This window comes from Eurosta solidaginis, chromosome 3 (assembly GCF_040869045.1).
Source record: "Eurosta solidaginis isolate ZX-2024a chromosome 3, ASM4086904v1, whole genome shotgun sequence".
In the NCBI taxonomy this organism is placed as follows: Eukaryota; Metazoa; Arthropoda; class Insecta; order Diptera; family Tephritidae; genus Eurosta; species Eurosta solidaginis.
This window is the reverse complement of record NC_090321.1, coordinates 222,745,407-222,762,564: the sequence shown is the minus strand read 5'-3', so window position 1 is coordinate 222,762,564 and position 17,158 is coordinate 222,745,407. Positions and strand designations below refer to the sequence as shown.

The following is a 17,158-nucleotide window of genomic DNA, read 5'->3' as shown; positions in this document are numbered from 1 at the left end:
TGCGAGAAACATCTTGCCCATAAAAGGTTGCCTTCTTCTACCGAGCGCTGGACATTCGCAGAGTAGATGCATTACAGGCATTTTTTCAATCCCTCAGGTTCTACAATAGTCATTAAATGGACGCCAATCCTATCCGCATGCAGTCCAATACAAACATGACCAATGAGACGATCTACAACTAAGGAAAGATCCCTATTACGAAGAGTGAGAAGCTCTCGCGATCTCTTCTCATTCCATTCATGCCATGTTAGTTTTGTCGTGTGGCATCTGTCATTATGCTTTCACCTGGCTCCGGCATGAATGGTGGTGCCACCCCACCCCCTTTTTTATATTGAAGTTATCTTTAGTCTATGATCATCTTTGGAAGGTTTCTAGTGGGTGATTCTAATATATAGTTGTGATCAGCCCATCCGTTTAGGGCGCAATCCGACTTATACCTACATACAAACATTCATAATTTTAACTTTATATATATATATAGATAGAAAATGTTGATAGACTGGTTGTCATAGATAAATTGGTTGTGATCGGTCAATCCGTTTAGGACGCAACTCTATATATACCTACATACGTACATAATTTGAATTATATATATATAGAAGATATTATTATTAATATTATTATTATTATTATTATTATTACTATTATTATTATTATTATTATTATTAGGCCTGGAAGTACTGCGACCTTTTTTTAGATATATTGTGCATTAGCCTAATTTTGTATGTGGAGGCTTTTAATGTATCTAAGTACCTCATCAGGCCGTTTACTCCATATCACATTGGGATTAAGAGTCACACTACCTAGATGGGAGAGTATCTGCTTTGTCAGAGCGAGGTATTCACAGAGAATGTTAGACGTCGTTTCATCATCCAGCTCACAAAAACAATACATTTGAGTATCGGCTAGATTAACTTACTTAGATGATATCGTTGACCACAATATCCCATATAGTACCCATAGAGAGTCCGTAGGTCCTCCCTGATTAGATTAATGAGTTTGGCTGATACTTTCGTTGCCGGAAGCATAAACAGTTTGGCCTGTCTTTGCCCCGGGCAGTCAATCCAGTGACGTCTGATATGTTTTTTTCCCATTTACTTATGTTTTCCCTGGTGTGTGCGTTCACAAAAGGGCTCTGGACCAAATAATGTACTGTAGCTCCCTGCTTTGCTAGGTAATCTACATGTTAATTACCCTCATGTCCCTGTTGTCCAAGAAACCATCCTAACGAAACCCTGTTTTTGGCTACCAGGTCATTAAGGATTTCAATGCAGTCATCCACTAGCTTAAATACTTCAACCATAAGGGCACAGTATAGCTTATCGAGTATCCACAATTTTTTTTTTTTTTACTTTTATACCTCCTCAAATATCAGAGAAACGACTTATCAATTGGAAAAATACGGAAAAACAATATAAGCTGAGTATGTCTGCAATTGCTTAAAAGCTTTTCAGACAACATCGACTGAGATTAAGCTAAATTTAAAAGTATTTAAACCATCCAGATATGAACTTGTTCAACTAAGCCTACGAAAGATTGTTTTTTTTTTTTTTTTCGAAAAGACGCTTAAACTCTTACTTACTTCAGGCATATTAACCAATTCGACGGTTGATTAAAATTTCGACCTATGTCGGCGCCAGATCGAAAACGACCTATCTGAGAATATTTTTCAAAACATCTTATTCCAAAATTTGTTTTAAAAATGCCTTATTTTATCAGTTAAAAAATGTGCTATCCTAGCATTTTTTTCACAAACGCCTCAGCTAGTATCAAAATGCTGTGAATTTAAGCTCAGGTGAGGGGTTTTTCAACCGAATTTTGAGATAGGTCGTTCTTCAATAGGATCCTGAAATAGGCCGTTCTTCAATCGAAAGATAGGTTGTTTTAAAAACTGCAGCCGAGGTAGGGTCATATTCCACTCAGCATTCGATCTGTTCTTTGCTTTTTGTATAAAATATGTGTAAAGAGTATGAGAGTTGTTGTTGGAAAGCTACTCACCTATTATGACATGCACATAAACTGAGGATGTTTTCGCTATCGTTGGCACGCATGTGTAATTTCCGGTATCGCTTGGCATTGCACGATGAATTTTCAATCTGTGAATTGTAAAAGAAAGATTTCAATAAAAAAAATTTAATTTTAGCGGCTTTTAAATTTATTTTTTAAATGTAAGCTTCAAGATTATGCAACTAGCCAAATGCTTAAGCAGAATTTCAACTAAAATTGGTTAGTGCTGTAGTGTTGGGTGCAACAAATCAGATATGGATAATCCCCTCTTACCCTCAATAACTGTGCATATTCTGTTATCGTTCGAATTACTAATGTCGAATCAACGAACCCAAATACTCTTTATATAGAATACTCTTTATTACCAGCATTACTATGGTAAAATACATTTAAATTGCGACATATTCGCACACTTCACTTATAGCACGTTAAAATAAAACTCATTTCTATTGCTTAGCTTACGCTGCTTTTATACTCTCAGCTTTCTTCGCCTTTTTCTACCAGGGTCAAGACATGAAAGCCTTCTTAATTATTTGCCTACTTTTTTCTCTCATAACTTTGCATCTGCTTTCTATGTATAAGGTTGAGTAATTTGCGCTCTTCATTGCTGTGTACATCTCTGCATCTCATATCAGCTGCTGCCTGTATGTATATATCTCGGTAACATGCGCTGTACATCTCTGCATTTAAATTGAGTTAATAAAACTACTACAAACTATCTCGCAAACTTTTTCGAAAAAAATTTAAAAAGTTTGGCATAAACTTCGAAAATTTTGTTTGTAGTTGTCTGAATTTTGTAGTATGCAGTTTTGTAAATTTAAGGCTGAGAATAATCGCATTAATTATTGACAGTTTTTATACACAGCTGTACTTGTACACAGGGTATTGTAATTTTGATTCGACAACGGTTGGTTGTACAGGTATGTATAAAGGAATTAAGATAGATATAGACTTCCATATATCAAAATCATCTGTATAGAAAAAAAATGTTATTGAGACATGTGCGTTCGTCCGTCCGTCTGTCCGTTAACCCATTAAGTCCTGAGTATAGAAGGGGTGGAGCAATTTCAATGAAATTTTCTGTGGCTATTTAAAGTGGTCCAATTAAGAATAAAAAACAAAAACAAATTTGCTGCTCTAACCCATTGGGGTGGTGGAGCACGCAACGTTAGGTCTTAGTGATATACAAATGTTTACTTTTCAGTTCATTTTATTTTTACAAAAATTGATTTTCTTTTGAACGAAAACTCAAAACCAGGAAATCATGATAATAAATAAAATATGTTTAATTGCGATATTTCTCAAAACACGGGTAATTCGACCAGTAGCTTCTTATTGATGGCATGGTTTTGAATCCAGTAAAATCCGTAATTCCAATGAACGTCTGCTTTTCTGTCAAATTTTTGGAAAACGATGTATCACTACAATATAATAGTAATACATTTGCGTAGTTATTTGTACTCCGCACCATTAAGTCAATCACGTTATCATCAATAAATTTATAGTTTAAAGAGCTCGCAAGGGTTCAGTGTTTCTAAAATTGAGACGGTTACAAATTGCACGACTATTTCTTTTTTTATATATGTAGTTACCGAGCTTTTCAAACAAGATTCCATAATATTCAGTTAAAGAATCAACAGACTGTTGTGAAAATTTATATTTGAAAGACTTAGTCCACTTAGCTTTTTCTGCCATGATGATTTGCTCAGGAGCCGAATCTCAAAGTTGGTTTTATGCAATTCGATCATTGTCGTCACAAAGTATTTCTACTGCTCCAGCAACTTTCCAAGGAATTTTCTCAGCTGGATTTGAAAGCACTTCTACATCCTCGTCCACATCGTCTATATCACAAACTGCATCTACAGTTTCTGGCAGCAATATCATTTGAATGGGAGCCGCGTTTTTATATTATTTACGACTTCATCCTCCTCGTCCCGATTTAACTACATTTTCTAATATCTCTTTAGATAAACTGCTTTTAGAAAAAATTTTGCAAAGAGAGAATGGCATTCTTAACAGAAAATGCAAACAATCAATATCAGCTGCTCACAGGGCTGAGTGCTGCCGGTTGAAAATATGCATAGCGTCAATTCCTAATGTTGCATTTGCGCAACGTAAACTTTTAATGAAAATACATGCTATATGTTGCAATATAAAATTTTGCAAAATAAATTCTCAGTTAATTTGTTTAGACAAAAAACTGGTAACGAGGAGATTTTCTTCACTTTTAAATCGAAAGTATTTTTTAATAATATAACAAAAGACACCCAAAATATTGCGGGTATTTAAGCCAAAATAAATGTGTATAAATCTTTACTACGTTCAAATATAAGTATAATACATTTTAAGCAAGTTCATTTTTATTAAGTTCAAGTTTTTTTGTCGTTACATTTTCCAAAATCTTTGAAATATATGCGAAGCCGCAAACGCTGCGCAAACGTAACGTGCCGGGCTTAATGGGTTAACACGATGACTTGAGTAAATATTGAGGTATCTTCACCAAATTTGGTACACGAGCTAATCTGGACCCAGAATAGATTGGTATTGAAAATGAGCGATATTGAATGAAAACCACGCCCACTTTTTATATATATAACATTTTGGAAAACACAAAAAACTTGATTATTTAGTAAATAATACACCTAGAATGTTGAAATTTGACGTGTGGACTGATATTGAGGCTGTTGATAAAAGTTTGAAAAATTTTTTTTAAATGGGCGTGACACCGCCCACTTGCGTTTTAAAGGCAATTTTACAAATATTATTAATCATAAATCAAAAATAGTTAAACCTATCGTAACAAAATTTGGCAGAGAGGTTGCCTTTTCTATAAGGAATGCTTTGAAGAAAAATTAGCGAAATCGGTTAAGGACCACGCCCACTTGTATATAAAGGATTTTTAAAAGGGTCTAGGATGAATAAAATAAGCTATATATTTGCAAAAAAGAGCCTTGTATCAATGGTATTTCATTTCCCAAGTTGGTTTATAACATTAAATAGGAAAAACTTCAAATTTTAGAAAATGGGTGTGCCACCGGCCCTTTCATGTCTAAGCAATTTTCACTGTTTCGGGAGCCATAACTCGATGAAAAATTTGGTTTTTAACTGGAAATATTAGCAGTAAAAATGGAATAAATCGATTAAATCGCCTTCTTTTATATACAATTTTTGTAAAAGTGCGTAGATGCAGGTAATAAGCTATTTTTAGTAAAAGTTGGAAAATTTCGTTAATAGCCCTGCCCTTTTTTTTTTGTAATAACGCTTTTTAGTACAATGGCACTTGTATGTTTATGTTTATTGTTCTGTTATATCTTTATTTTAAAACAAACAGTAGGAAAATCCCCATACCTGAAGGAAAACTGCATTATTAGCCGCCCAAGGTCATTGCTGTTAGCCTCTGTATCTATTTTGCTTCTTTTAAACGAAAATTAGTTCAAAATAGAACCATATCTATATGTATTATTACGCAGCCTTGTAACACTATTAAACACACAAAACAAACAACAACAGCATTTTAAGTGTACAGCTGGGTATGCAATGTTCAGTTTCACCCGAACATAGACTTTTTTACTTGTTTTTTTTTTTTTTTTTTTTTTTTTTTGGGGGGTTGGTTAACATTTTTTATAAAGTATTCATCCTTTATACATATGGACGGAATTCGAAACCACTCTTTCGAAAAAAATTGCCAAAATAATTAAGAACTTTTAGAAAGCAATACTTCTTACTTTTTGACATTAAAACTGATTACTGAAAAGCCGCATACTCAAAAAAATTTGGAGAAACCCAAATGAAGACTTTGAAATTTTTTAAAAATTTTCTCATATTTTTATAAACTCAGTCATAAAGCTCATGGAATTTTTTTTTTTTCAAAATCTAGAAATTGATAATTCTTCTTCTTTTATTAGATAAAATTTGATAAAAATTGACATAGCTGCCGAAATTTTTTTCGCTGCAACAAAAAGGTCATCAAAAAGACCAAGATCATTAACCTGAGAGTTTTCATAGAGCTCACTTTCTTGCTGAAGTTACTCTCAGCGCCGTACGAGATAAGGAAGACTCCGTTGGCTATGAGAGATTTGAGGTTTTACTGTGTACCCCTTCTAAGAAGAGCCGAGCGCTAATAGAGCGTAAAAGTACTGTTGATGGCTGCTAAGAAACGCTGTTAAATAAGTTTGTTCTTGCCGCATCTTTGTCTGTATTATGATCGCAGCCATAAATGCTGGCTTATAAAACATTCGTCACCCTAAACGTCAATCATTTGATTTTGTTCATATAATCTCAAAAATATGTCGTTATCTTTTCTTGTTACTTTCCTTCTTCGATACATTCATTAACATCGCTAGATTTGCACGAGCCGTAAGCATAGCTGTTTACACTTAAAGATAAAATTGGATTATTTTCTATCTTCAATATCCAAACAAAATAATGATATAGCACAAGCTAAATTTAATAAATATAAAATATGAAATATTAAATTAACTAAAAACCAGAAAAAATTGAATGCTGGCAATAAAAGTTGAATAATACTTTTAGTTTTTTACATACTTTCTATTTGCATATTTGTTTTTTTGTTTGATGCTCACATTCAACCTGTAGCTGATAATGCGGTTGGCAGTTAAGCTTACCTTGATGTCAATCCATCTGTCCAATCATTGTCGACACTAATCCGCGTCCCACTGTCAATTTCGTTTTGATTCGCTGACATATCAATGATTTCGTTGCCTGAAATTTAATTGAAAAGTTAGAGAACAAAAAATAGTGCAGGGAGTTATACCATATGTTAAGTGGTAAAATAGTATTAAATGGCAATTAAATTACTTTAGTGTTCGGACTTAAATAATTTAAAATGACTACTAAATAGACTTTGCAATCTAAAAGAGCAGTAGTTCTACTGAAATTTTAGGAAAGTAATAAAAAGAAAATTTACGAAAATTTCCTTAAATCATAATCTTTGTAGCTTTTGTCTATTTTCGACGTTGATTCACAAATTATATAGTGGTTATTGGGAGAGTTGGGGGGGGGAGAGAAATAGCTATGGGTAAGATGCTGGTGATGGGAATGAAAATGGATAAGGACTAGAATATTTGTCGGAAGAAATATGGAAAAGGAGGGGCGATGGATAAAAAGAACAAGAAGCCGAGTGAAGGGGGGGGGGGGGGGGGGGGGGGGGGGGGGCAGTGATGATAGGGAGTAGAATAGGGATAGTAATGCGAAAATTAACAGAAATGGCGAGAACAAGAAGAAGGAAGTGGAATGTTGAGAAATGGAGACGCAAATGGGGATGGGGATGGGTATGGTTATGGAGATGTTGATGGCGATGGGAATTGAGATTGGAAATAGATATGGAGATGGAGATGGATATGAAGATGTAGAAGGCAATGGAGATTGGAAACTTAGATGAAGGTATAGATGGTATGATGATGGCGATGGGGATGGACTGGATATGGAGACTAAGATGAAGATGGAAATAGAAATGGAAATGGATATGGAAAACAAAATAGGGATAAAAATTGAGACGGAGTGAAAGTGGAGATGGAGATGAAAATGGGGATGAAGATGGAGATCGCGACGAAGATGTAGATTGAGTTTTTGTTTTACAAGTCATTCAGAGAAAGCATAACAAGGCCATAGCCAGTCTGTTAGTATTTTTCACTCATCTCCCCAGCTGGTATTGTTTCTATGGCAGAGATCGCAAATAATAATTTCCACTGCCGATATTTTCATTTATAAAAAATGTTTAATCACCACTATTTAAACAACTGTTAAATACAGGTGATGCTCTTCTCGGATTCTCTCAGAGACTGACCATATTTAGTGCAAAACAAAGGAATTATTCCGCGAACGAGAACAGCCTAATACCGAAAAAATATAAATCAGGAAAAGAGCGGAATGCGGTGCGAAGAACGAAAATATGAGAAAGGAAATATAAGAGAGATGAAGTGATATTGACAAAATTAATCCAAAAGAGTCCCAAAAAAGAAGTTAATATAGTTCCGATATTAACTCAAAATGGCTCTGTAGTGATCCCAAGATCTATAAACATAATACACATGAAATAATCCCTAATAAGTTGTGTAAATTTTTTCGGGTTGTTCCATTACCTGGACGCAATTTATCTCGAAATATCAAAAATAAAATAATTCCAAAATAATATAAAATAATCCAAATATTATAGAAATGGTCCCGAAAGTATCCAACCTATTTCTGTTTCGAACTAACAGTTTTTAAAATGTTCTACTAAGCAGCATCTAGAATGACATGGACACAGAACATGCTATTCGGGAAGCTCATAAAACAATCAATCTAGACTTTATATGGAATATATGGGGCACTGCTTCTGTTAATGCAAACATAGGATATTATGGGATAGGACCGATCTGTACAATGGACTTTTCCAGATTACATTCTAGCTTTTGTGGTTCCTCCAGCTTGTGATGCTTCGACTAAGGCAATAATCTCACAGCACTTCATCAAGAAGTGTCCTGGAACGCAAAGAAGCATTCAAGTTTTCGCTCAGGGCAGACCATACATGTATACTGAGTTCGGTTATAAAGAGATAGAATATAATGCAAAGGCCGATGAATTGGTAACGAAGGGTGTATAGCTCGATAAAGCGACGGTAAAGTCCTACTTCATTTTAGAGAAATCACAAGAAGTTAGGAGTTGCATAGGATCCATTAAGCAGAATAGACGTGGATACAAGGGTGGAGCCGCTAAGTTTCGAAGATCACGAGCAAATTCTACGACGTTATACTCAAATATTTCTAAATAGAAAAGACTTACGACGCAAGATAGGTTAACTAACTGGACACTGCATCCTGGCGTCACATTTTTATACTATGGCCCTCGTTAGTATTATGAGTAGGCCTTGAAGCACTGCAACCTTTGTGTAGATATATTGTGCATTTGCCCGTTAGTAACAGAAGATGTAGGAAGTGCGCACTGCAGAAAGAAACGGCTAAGCACGTTCTGTGTTGGGTCATGCGCTAGCGAGGAAACTTCTGGTATCTGCAAGGACGAAATATTTCGGCAACATAAGTCCTGATACCTTGTTGAGGGTTTTCCGTTTGGTTGTCAACCAAATATGAGGTCTTTATTGGGCGCCCAATTCAGCCTTAAAGCCTAATTAGGTGCTCCACAAAATTACAACCATTCACAATGTTTTCCAAAACCAAAAGTTATCGATTTGGAAAAAGTTACACACAAATGGTTATACGTTAAGCGTGTCAGTTGAAATTTGAAAAATTATGTGCCTTTAATTGTCACATCAATTATGTGATGGCATATTTGCAACATAATTGAGTAAAGTAATTTACACTTGCTCTGTTTAACGTAGGTCCATTTGTATGTATGTATTTTACGCACTGTTGCTATTGTTACTTTTATTGTGAATTATTCAACATTTGACGATGACATTGACATGCTGTTACTTAGCATTAACGCTTTTACTCACGCTACTCTTATGGTTTGCTTTTGATGTCACTCTGCCCATTGCTACTGCTTTTTGCTCTTATTTTTTAACGCGTTTGTGCGTGTATGTGTGAATGCGCAGCAATTGAAATGCAATGTGATAAGGCGTAAAAAATTACGCCTACTAAATGCAGATGCTGCGTTTTTTTTTCAATTACTTCTCTGGCACTGCCATGGCTGCTTAACGCAATTAATTTGATTGTTGAAGTTGCGTCAGTTGTTTGGCGGAATTTATTTATCGCACGAAACAACGTCAGTGTCATCATCAGCAATGCCAGAGTAGAGAGAAGTAGTATAGAGAGAGAAATAGCAGCAGAATATAATGACGGTGAAATGTATTTTAATTAATTAGCAGTTAAAATGAGAGAAAAAAATATTTAAGAAAGAAATAAATGAAAATAACTGAAATATCAAACTTTTCAACCTAACAATCATTTTACGTTGAATCATGGTATAAAAAAGAAGGTAGTTCCACTCAAACTTGTTTGACCTATTTGGATATTTTTGAAGTTTCATAATGTTTGTTGTTTTGCCAGAAGCGTTGCCATATCGTTACTGTTTAAGACAAAATTTTAGTTTTTCGGGATGGAAATTTCTTTCAGAATGAAAACGCAATGGTCATCTGAGACAATAATAATATGCTTTAGCATGATATCTATAGAGAATACAGCAAAACATGCAATTTAATTGATAAATAGCGAATAATGTCTCATACATTTGTTATTGACTCATATATTTATGGCAGATTTACCCCTAAGTAGTAAAAAAATACACGACAAAATCTGTTGTTCTAGTATGGCTTCATTATCATGCATCTACAGTGGATATTTCTCAAGGCATGTTGGGAAAAAGTGTAACTCCAAAGTCTAAGGTAAGTGGTGTTTAATTTGTTACGTTTGTGGATGTGACCATGTCAATGCTAAAAGGGCACATAATGTGTATAAGCAGGGCTTGCCCCTAGGTGGGCGCTGGTACAACGGGCAAAAGAACTCTAATAACTAGTGGTTAACCTGCAGAGCTACATTGAAATGTTCTCCCTAAAAATGTTTTAAGAATTCCCTCCTCAAGTGCAACGCTTGAATTAGACAATGAATAAAAAATGTACACTTGTAGCCAATTTAGCACCATTCGATTTTAGAAAAATTGCGTTTAAGTATACTAAACCCTTTAGAAATTGCGATGTCGCTTTATAAAGACCTCCTTTGGGCAATCAATTGAAAAACATGTATGTTTTGTCAACATATTCTGAGCAAACGTACGGACACCTAGGAAGGCTATGTTCCCTTGCTTTGTATGTTTCGATCCATTTTTCTTCCACAAAAGCAATTTTCGCTATCTCGAAAAACTTATTAAAAGCCTTCCTTTCTAGGCTGATATTACGTATTAAAATATTTCCAACACATGTGGCAAATTTTTTTTTCTTTTTTATTTAAGATAACTAAGAAAGTAATTTAGTCGTATCTGTTAATACCAAATCCATCAAAATTTAAAAAATTCGTAACAATTTTAAATCTGGTAGCTTGTTTTTGGTAAATTGTCATTGTCCCCGCAAAAGTCAAGTGGCTAACGCCACACTAAATGGAACTACTTCCATTTTTTGTATCATGCATTGAATGTTTCCTTTTAGTAGAATGAAGTTAATTGAATAAGCTGTTTGGATATAAAAAAGTTATACCTTCTTGAATGAGATTTCTCTAGTGAGACTTAACCCTCCAATTAGCGGTGAATAAATTCAACATATCTTAGCGTTGCCGTCTGGCCAGACGAAATTTAACACTTTGAACATTATCCACAAATATTTGAGTTTTTTATTTAAAACTCGCATCACACTGTGATTACCCAGATATAAGTTTGAATTTTTATTGATAAATTTTGCAATGAATACGAACTATGAGGTCTTATAGGATTAAAAATATGTTCGTCTAGCTAGAATACAACACTAAAATGTAACATAATCAACTTTGGTACGAAAAAAAGTTAAAATAAAAAGAAAATAATATCGATTTCTGTATTATTATAAAGACCGCCTCTAAACTTAAAAAGTCACTAAAGCTTTTCATGACTGGGTGGATAACAGTAAATTTATTCACGAAAATAAAGCCTTCTCGTCTGGCCAGATGCCACAATCTATAGGAGGGTTAAGCTTTACGATATTTGATTTTAATAACCTCTCAAAACAGAAAATCAATAAATTTGACATTTACTGGATTGGTAGTGCAAATAAGATCAGTTTCGGTGTCGGATTCGTGGGTAAACGTCTCGTCGCTAAAGCAAAATTTATTTATAAATCATTAACCTGCGCCCATCCACTGACATTAGAGAAATATTTTGAGGTTAAAGACGCTTTCTATGAACGCTTACCACACACATACGAGCGCTGTCCCTGTCATGATATAAAATTCGTGCTTGGCGACCTTAACGCAAGGCTAGGCAAATAAGGTGATTCGGCTAACCGTAGCCCAGTTTTCGGTAAGTGTATTAGTGAGAGCGAGAGCATGAGCATCCTAGTAGGAAATTAAAGTTTAAATTACAAGATGCAGAGGATGCGTTCACAGCAAAAATTTTGGATAATTTCATTTTTGATTCGAAAATAGTTTGAAATATTCTCAAATCCTCAAATTCGCTTAAAAAATCATATTATCACCATAGCCCAGAATGAAATTGTTACAACTTTTGTTAAAATGATTTAAAAAACTCATATTGTAGTGAAAATTTATTTAATATAACATACCCAAAAAGGTAAAAACCCAAACCTAAACATATTTGGAAGATGAGCTACACATGGAAAGGCCGTGATACCATTTGCGTTTGCCAATATATAATATTTCTCACAGAGAAAATTAACCACTGCCATAGACAAACAATTGATACGATGAAGAATGCCGCATTTCCACCGAAATAAAAGACGCTGCCGACTGTTGCAAAAAGCAGCAGACACCCTTATAAGAAGACAAAAGCGTAGACAACAAAGGTGCAAGGAGTTTGGCCTCAGATGGAAAGTTTTAAATTCGGAGTAAACTCCGTTAAGAACGAAAATGGCGGCCTTGTAGCCGATACCCAGAAAGAGCTTAGATTTTTGAGGGAACAATTTTCAGCTTTTCTAAATTGAGGCAGCGATGTATCGTCCAGGGATAATGACGGAATTATTGTCCCCCACACCCGATTATGCTGAGCTCAGAATAGCAAAAGCCAAATCAAAAAACTAGAATTATTAAAATACGTCTTCGAGGAGTTAGCAAGGTGAATGCAGGCGCTTCATTGCAAAATATGGTCGCACGAGTGCATGCTTTTAAGTGTTCTTCGATCGCAGATTAAGTGTTCTTTACGCAGTTCATCAGAACTGAGATCCTTTGCCAACTATAGCGGAATCAGTCTTTCTAATATTGCATATACGACGTTGTCAAGCGTATTGCTTGAAATATTGAAGTCTACCGTAAGTCCCTGATTGGACTTAATCAGTGCGGTTTTAGGCCTGGTAAATCTACCAGCCACCAAATTTTCACAACGCGCCATATCTGGGAATTGGGATATTTATCGTTGATTTTGCGATTTGTATGGTCTGGCCTGATCGAAGTCTCTCCACTACCTCTTAGCGTTCCAGGGAATTTCTTGATGAAGTATTGTTGGAGATTATTGCCTTGACCACCGTATCATAAATATCAATATATATTTACGGAACTATAGCTCAAGCGCGCTTTCTCCAGTATTTCTGCTCCTTTCTCCATAGCTAAAATGACAGCATAAAAGGCACTGCAGTAATTTCTCAATTAGTACGATTTACTTATTTCTGGATCGTTACAGTAAACAGCAGACACGACCCTTTTAGTTAATTTTAGAACCATCGATATACACGTGTGTAGTATGTTCTACCATTTTCGCACTATTGCGCCATTTTACCGGCAGCGTTGCGGCCCCAGGATGTCTTTCGAAGCTCAACTACGGGATCATGCAGTCAATTTGCTCTAAATATTTGATTTCTTTCATATAAAGTGAGCATATTTTAGTTTTTTATATGGATCTGAAATCTGAAACTCCCTTCCAAAAATCTACACGAATTATAATAGATATAAAACTTGCACTTTTACAGACTAGTAAATTGTGTTTCGAATTTTCTTTTAAAATAGATTGGTTCCCATAGATTCAATCACAAAACTGTTAAACTGTTAAGTGACTGCTTTCGAATGCACATACATAAATACATACATATACATTTCAAAAAACCAGAAAACGTATTAAGCATACACACCTTTATACCAAAATATGTTGCCCAATTCATGTGGTCCTTGCATGATGCGACATGTCAAATTGATATCACTTCCACTTTTCACATACAAATCCGATGGTCCAATGATATTAGCTTTAAGCTCTGCAAAATAAATAGAAAAACAATAGCAACTTAACAAACCTTGGTTTAGTAGCTTTTCTTAATTTTTGTTGAATAATTTCCAAATAAGTTATGCACAAAGGCAAAACAGTTAGATGAGATAATACCGGCTGTAAACTTTGAGTGGTGGTCTATGATATTTTATTTATGCAGCGTTTGTGATTTTTTTTTGGAATGCTAGTGATGCGAAAACGAAATAATGCCCTCGAGGTCCTTTTTTTTTGCATAACGTATACGTGAATTTATTTATAGAAGTAGATGAGATATACAGACCGCATATATGTGCATATTTATATGAGCTGAGGTATATTGATCAGCTGTGTGCGTGTCGTAAAAGTGAGAGACGATATTCATCACACTGTACCGCCATTTGCATAAATAAATATATACGTGTGTAAACATATACATATCCACACAAATATTCTAGGAGCGCTGATAACTTACGAATCGGATATGAGTTCAAAATATGCAAAAAATATGAGCCTCAGAAATGCGATCATATGGGAGCTTTTCATGGCTCAAATATAATGAAGAAATTTGAACTTTATACCAAAAATGTTCACACAACAAGCAACTTCAGAAAATATGTTCAAATTAAATTTTAGAAAAATTTTCATTCAAATTTTATTTGACTACAATCAAAAGCTTTCTTGCAGTATTTCCTATAAGTTGGTACGCTTTTTCTTTCAAGGCCGCAAGTAATTTCTTAACACTACGCTTATTACTTTGGTAAGTATTTTAAACTTTTTTGATTTCAACGAGAAATTGACTCCGAGATGGTTGGGTGTGTCGAGCTTTCGCTTGTCATAAATTAGCGCTGACGCCGATATGCCACACCTCTATGGGGTTCCATTCCAAATATCACACTTTTAAACAAGGCTTTCCAATATGCTACCCCATTTTTAATCCCTTTATATAAGGCATTAAAATTAGAGCTTACGATTTGTCGAACATGTTCGAGAAGAGATTTCTCGCGAATCTCGCCTTCTCGCGAGATTCTCGAATCTCAAATTACTCGTAAGGCTCGCGAGATTCTCGAATCTCGAATTACTCGTAAGACTCGCAAGCTTCTCGACTTTATACTTAATCGATTCATTGGCTGTTTTATATAGTTTTATTGGAGCACATGCAAGAATGTCCGCAAAACCACAAGTAAATAACCACGAAATTTATAGAATAATGTCAATGCAGCGACTGAATTGAAAGTCGAGAAGCTCGCGAGTATTTGGAGATTCGAGAATCTCGCGAGAATTGAAAGTGCATACAACACTTTTTGCTAGGCAATGCAGATTCAAAGATAAGGAACAATGGTTACGGATTTTTTTAATTTTTTTTGTAACAATATAAAAAAAATGTACTTTGTGAGGAAGGAAAACTTTTTATTCTTTTACAGATTTTTTTTATCTCTAAATTCTGTTTTATTACAAAAAAAATAAGCTTTCATTCAACAAAATCGATGGACTAATGCAAAAGTTATAAGCATTCAAGTAAATATATCCATTTAATACTTAAGTACCCTACTGGTACATATGTGTTAGTATTGATTTTCGGAATCAGGGGGTGATTTAACATAGGAATTCCATAATGACATCTCTGGTGCATTTTGGCCGTAAACCAGTGTATTTGGAGTATTTTGCAGTTGGTACGGAACAACTTGTATGAATTTTTATAGTTTTTATCAGTAATCAAAAACAAACAAAAAACTTAAATTGAAAAAAAGCATTTATATTGTGGTCCCAAATTGAGCCAGCCCTAAGTTAGGAGACACCTTCCACACAATATCTAGAAATCATTCTAGGCAGTAAGTTATCGTGGAAGGTCAACGTGGATGAGAGAGTGATGAAGGCCTCTACAGTATTTTACGCATGTAAAAGAGTGCTTGGCGGCCACCGTGGTGTGATGGTAGCGTGCTCCGCCTACCACACCGTATGCCCTGGGTTCACACCCTGGGCAAAGCAACATCAACATTTTAGAAATAAGGTTTTTCAATTAGAAGAAAATTTTTCTAAGCGGGGTCGCCCCTCGGAAGTGTTTGGAGAGCGCTCCGGGTGTATTTCTGCCATGAAAAGCTCTCAGTGAAAACTCATCTGCCTTGCAGATGCCGTTCGGAGTCGGCATAAAACATGTAGGTCCCGTCCGGCCAATTTGTAGGGAAAAATCAAGAGGAGCACGACGCAAATTGGAAGAGAAGCTCGGCCTTAGATCTCTTCGGAGGTTATCGCGCCTTACATTTATTTATTTTTTTATTTATTTAATGTTGAGGTCGCCACTGCGTATACAGTTGGTACGGAAAAATTTGTATACATTTTTATAGTTTTTATCAGTAATCAAAAACAAACAAAAACTTAAACTGAACAAGTAAGGAAGGTTAAGTTCGGGTGTAACCGAACATTGCATACTCAGTTGAGAGCTATGGTGACAACATAAGGGAAAATAACCATGTAGGAAAATGAACCGAGGGAAACCCTGGAATGTGTTTGTATGACATGCGTATCAAATGAAAGGCATTAAAGAGTATTTTAAAAGGGAGTGGGCCTTAGTTCTATAGGTGGACGCCGTTTCGAAATATCGCCACAAAGGTGGACCAGGGGTGACTCTAGAATGTGTTTGTACGATATGGGTATCAAATTAAAGGTATTAATGAGAGTTTTAAAAGGGAGTGGTGGTAGTTGTATATGTGAAGGCGTTTTCCAGATATCGACCAAAATGTGGACCAGGGTGACCCAGAACATTATCTGTTGGATACCGCTAATTTATTTATATATGTAACACCTGCCAAGATTTTAAGGGTTTTTTATTTCGCCCTGCAGAATTTTTCATTTTCTTCTACTTAATATGGTAGGTGTCACAACCATTTTATAAAGTTTTTTCTAAAGTTATATTTCGCGTCAATAAAACAATCCAAATACCTTACCATGTTTCATCCCTTTTTTAGTATTTGGTATAGAATTATGGCATTTTTTTCATTTTTCGTAATTTTCGATATCGAAAAAGTGGGCGTAGTCATAGTCGGATTTCGTTCATTTTTCATGCCAAGATAAAGTGAGTTCAAGTAAGCACGCGAACTAAGTTCATTAAAGATTTGTCGATTTTTGTTCAAGTTATCGTGTTAACGGCCATGCGGAAGGACAGACGGACGACTGTGTATAAAAACTGGGCGTGGCATCAACCGATTCCGCCCATTTTCACAGAAAACAGTTAGCGTCATAAAATCTATGCCCCTACCAAATTTCAAAAGGATTGGTTAATTTTTATTTGACTTATGGCGTTAAAAGTATCCTAGACAAATTAAATGAA

At 35.2% G+C, this 17,158-nt stretch overlaps 1 protein-coding gene across 5 annotated transcripts in view; it reads right to left on the bottom strand.

Moving 5' to 3' along the window:
- The window catches only part of dpr1 (defective proboscis extension response 1), a 550,132-nt gene that overhangs the window by 59,369 nt on the left and 473,605 nt on the right, over positions 1 to 17,158 (bottom strand). For all 5 annotated transcript variants that reach the window (XM_067775269.1, XM_067775270.1, XM_067775272.1 and 2 more), the window contains 3 exons: positions 13,724 to 13,843; positions 6,633 to 6,729; positions 1,999 to 2,096 (listed from right to left, as the gene is read on the bottom strand). In XM_067775269.1, coding sequence (XP_067631370.1) covers positions 1,999 to 2,096; positions 6,633 to 6,729; positions 13,724 to 13,843 — 315 coding nt within the window. The remainder of the gene's footprint in view (positions 1 to 1,998; positions 2,097 to 6,632; positions 6,730 to 13,723; positions 13,844 to 17,158) is intronic.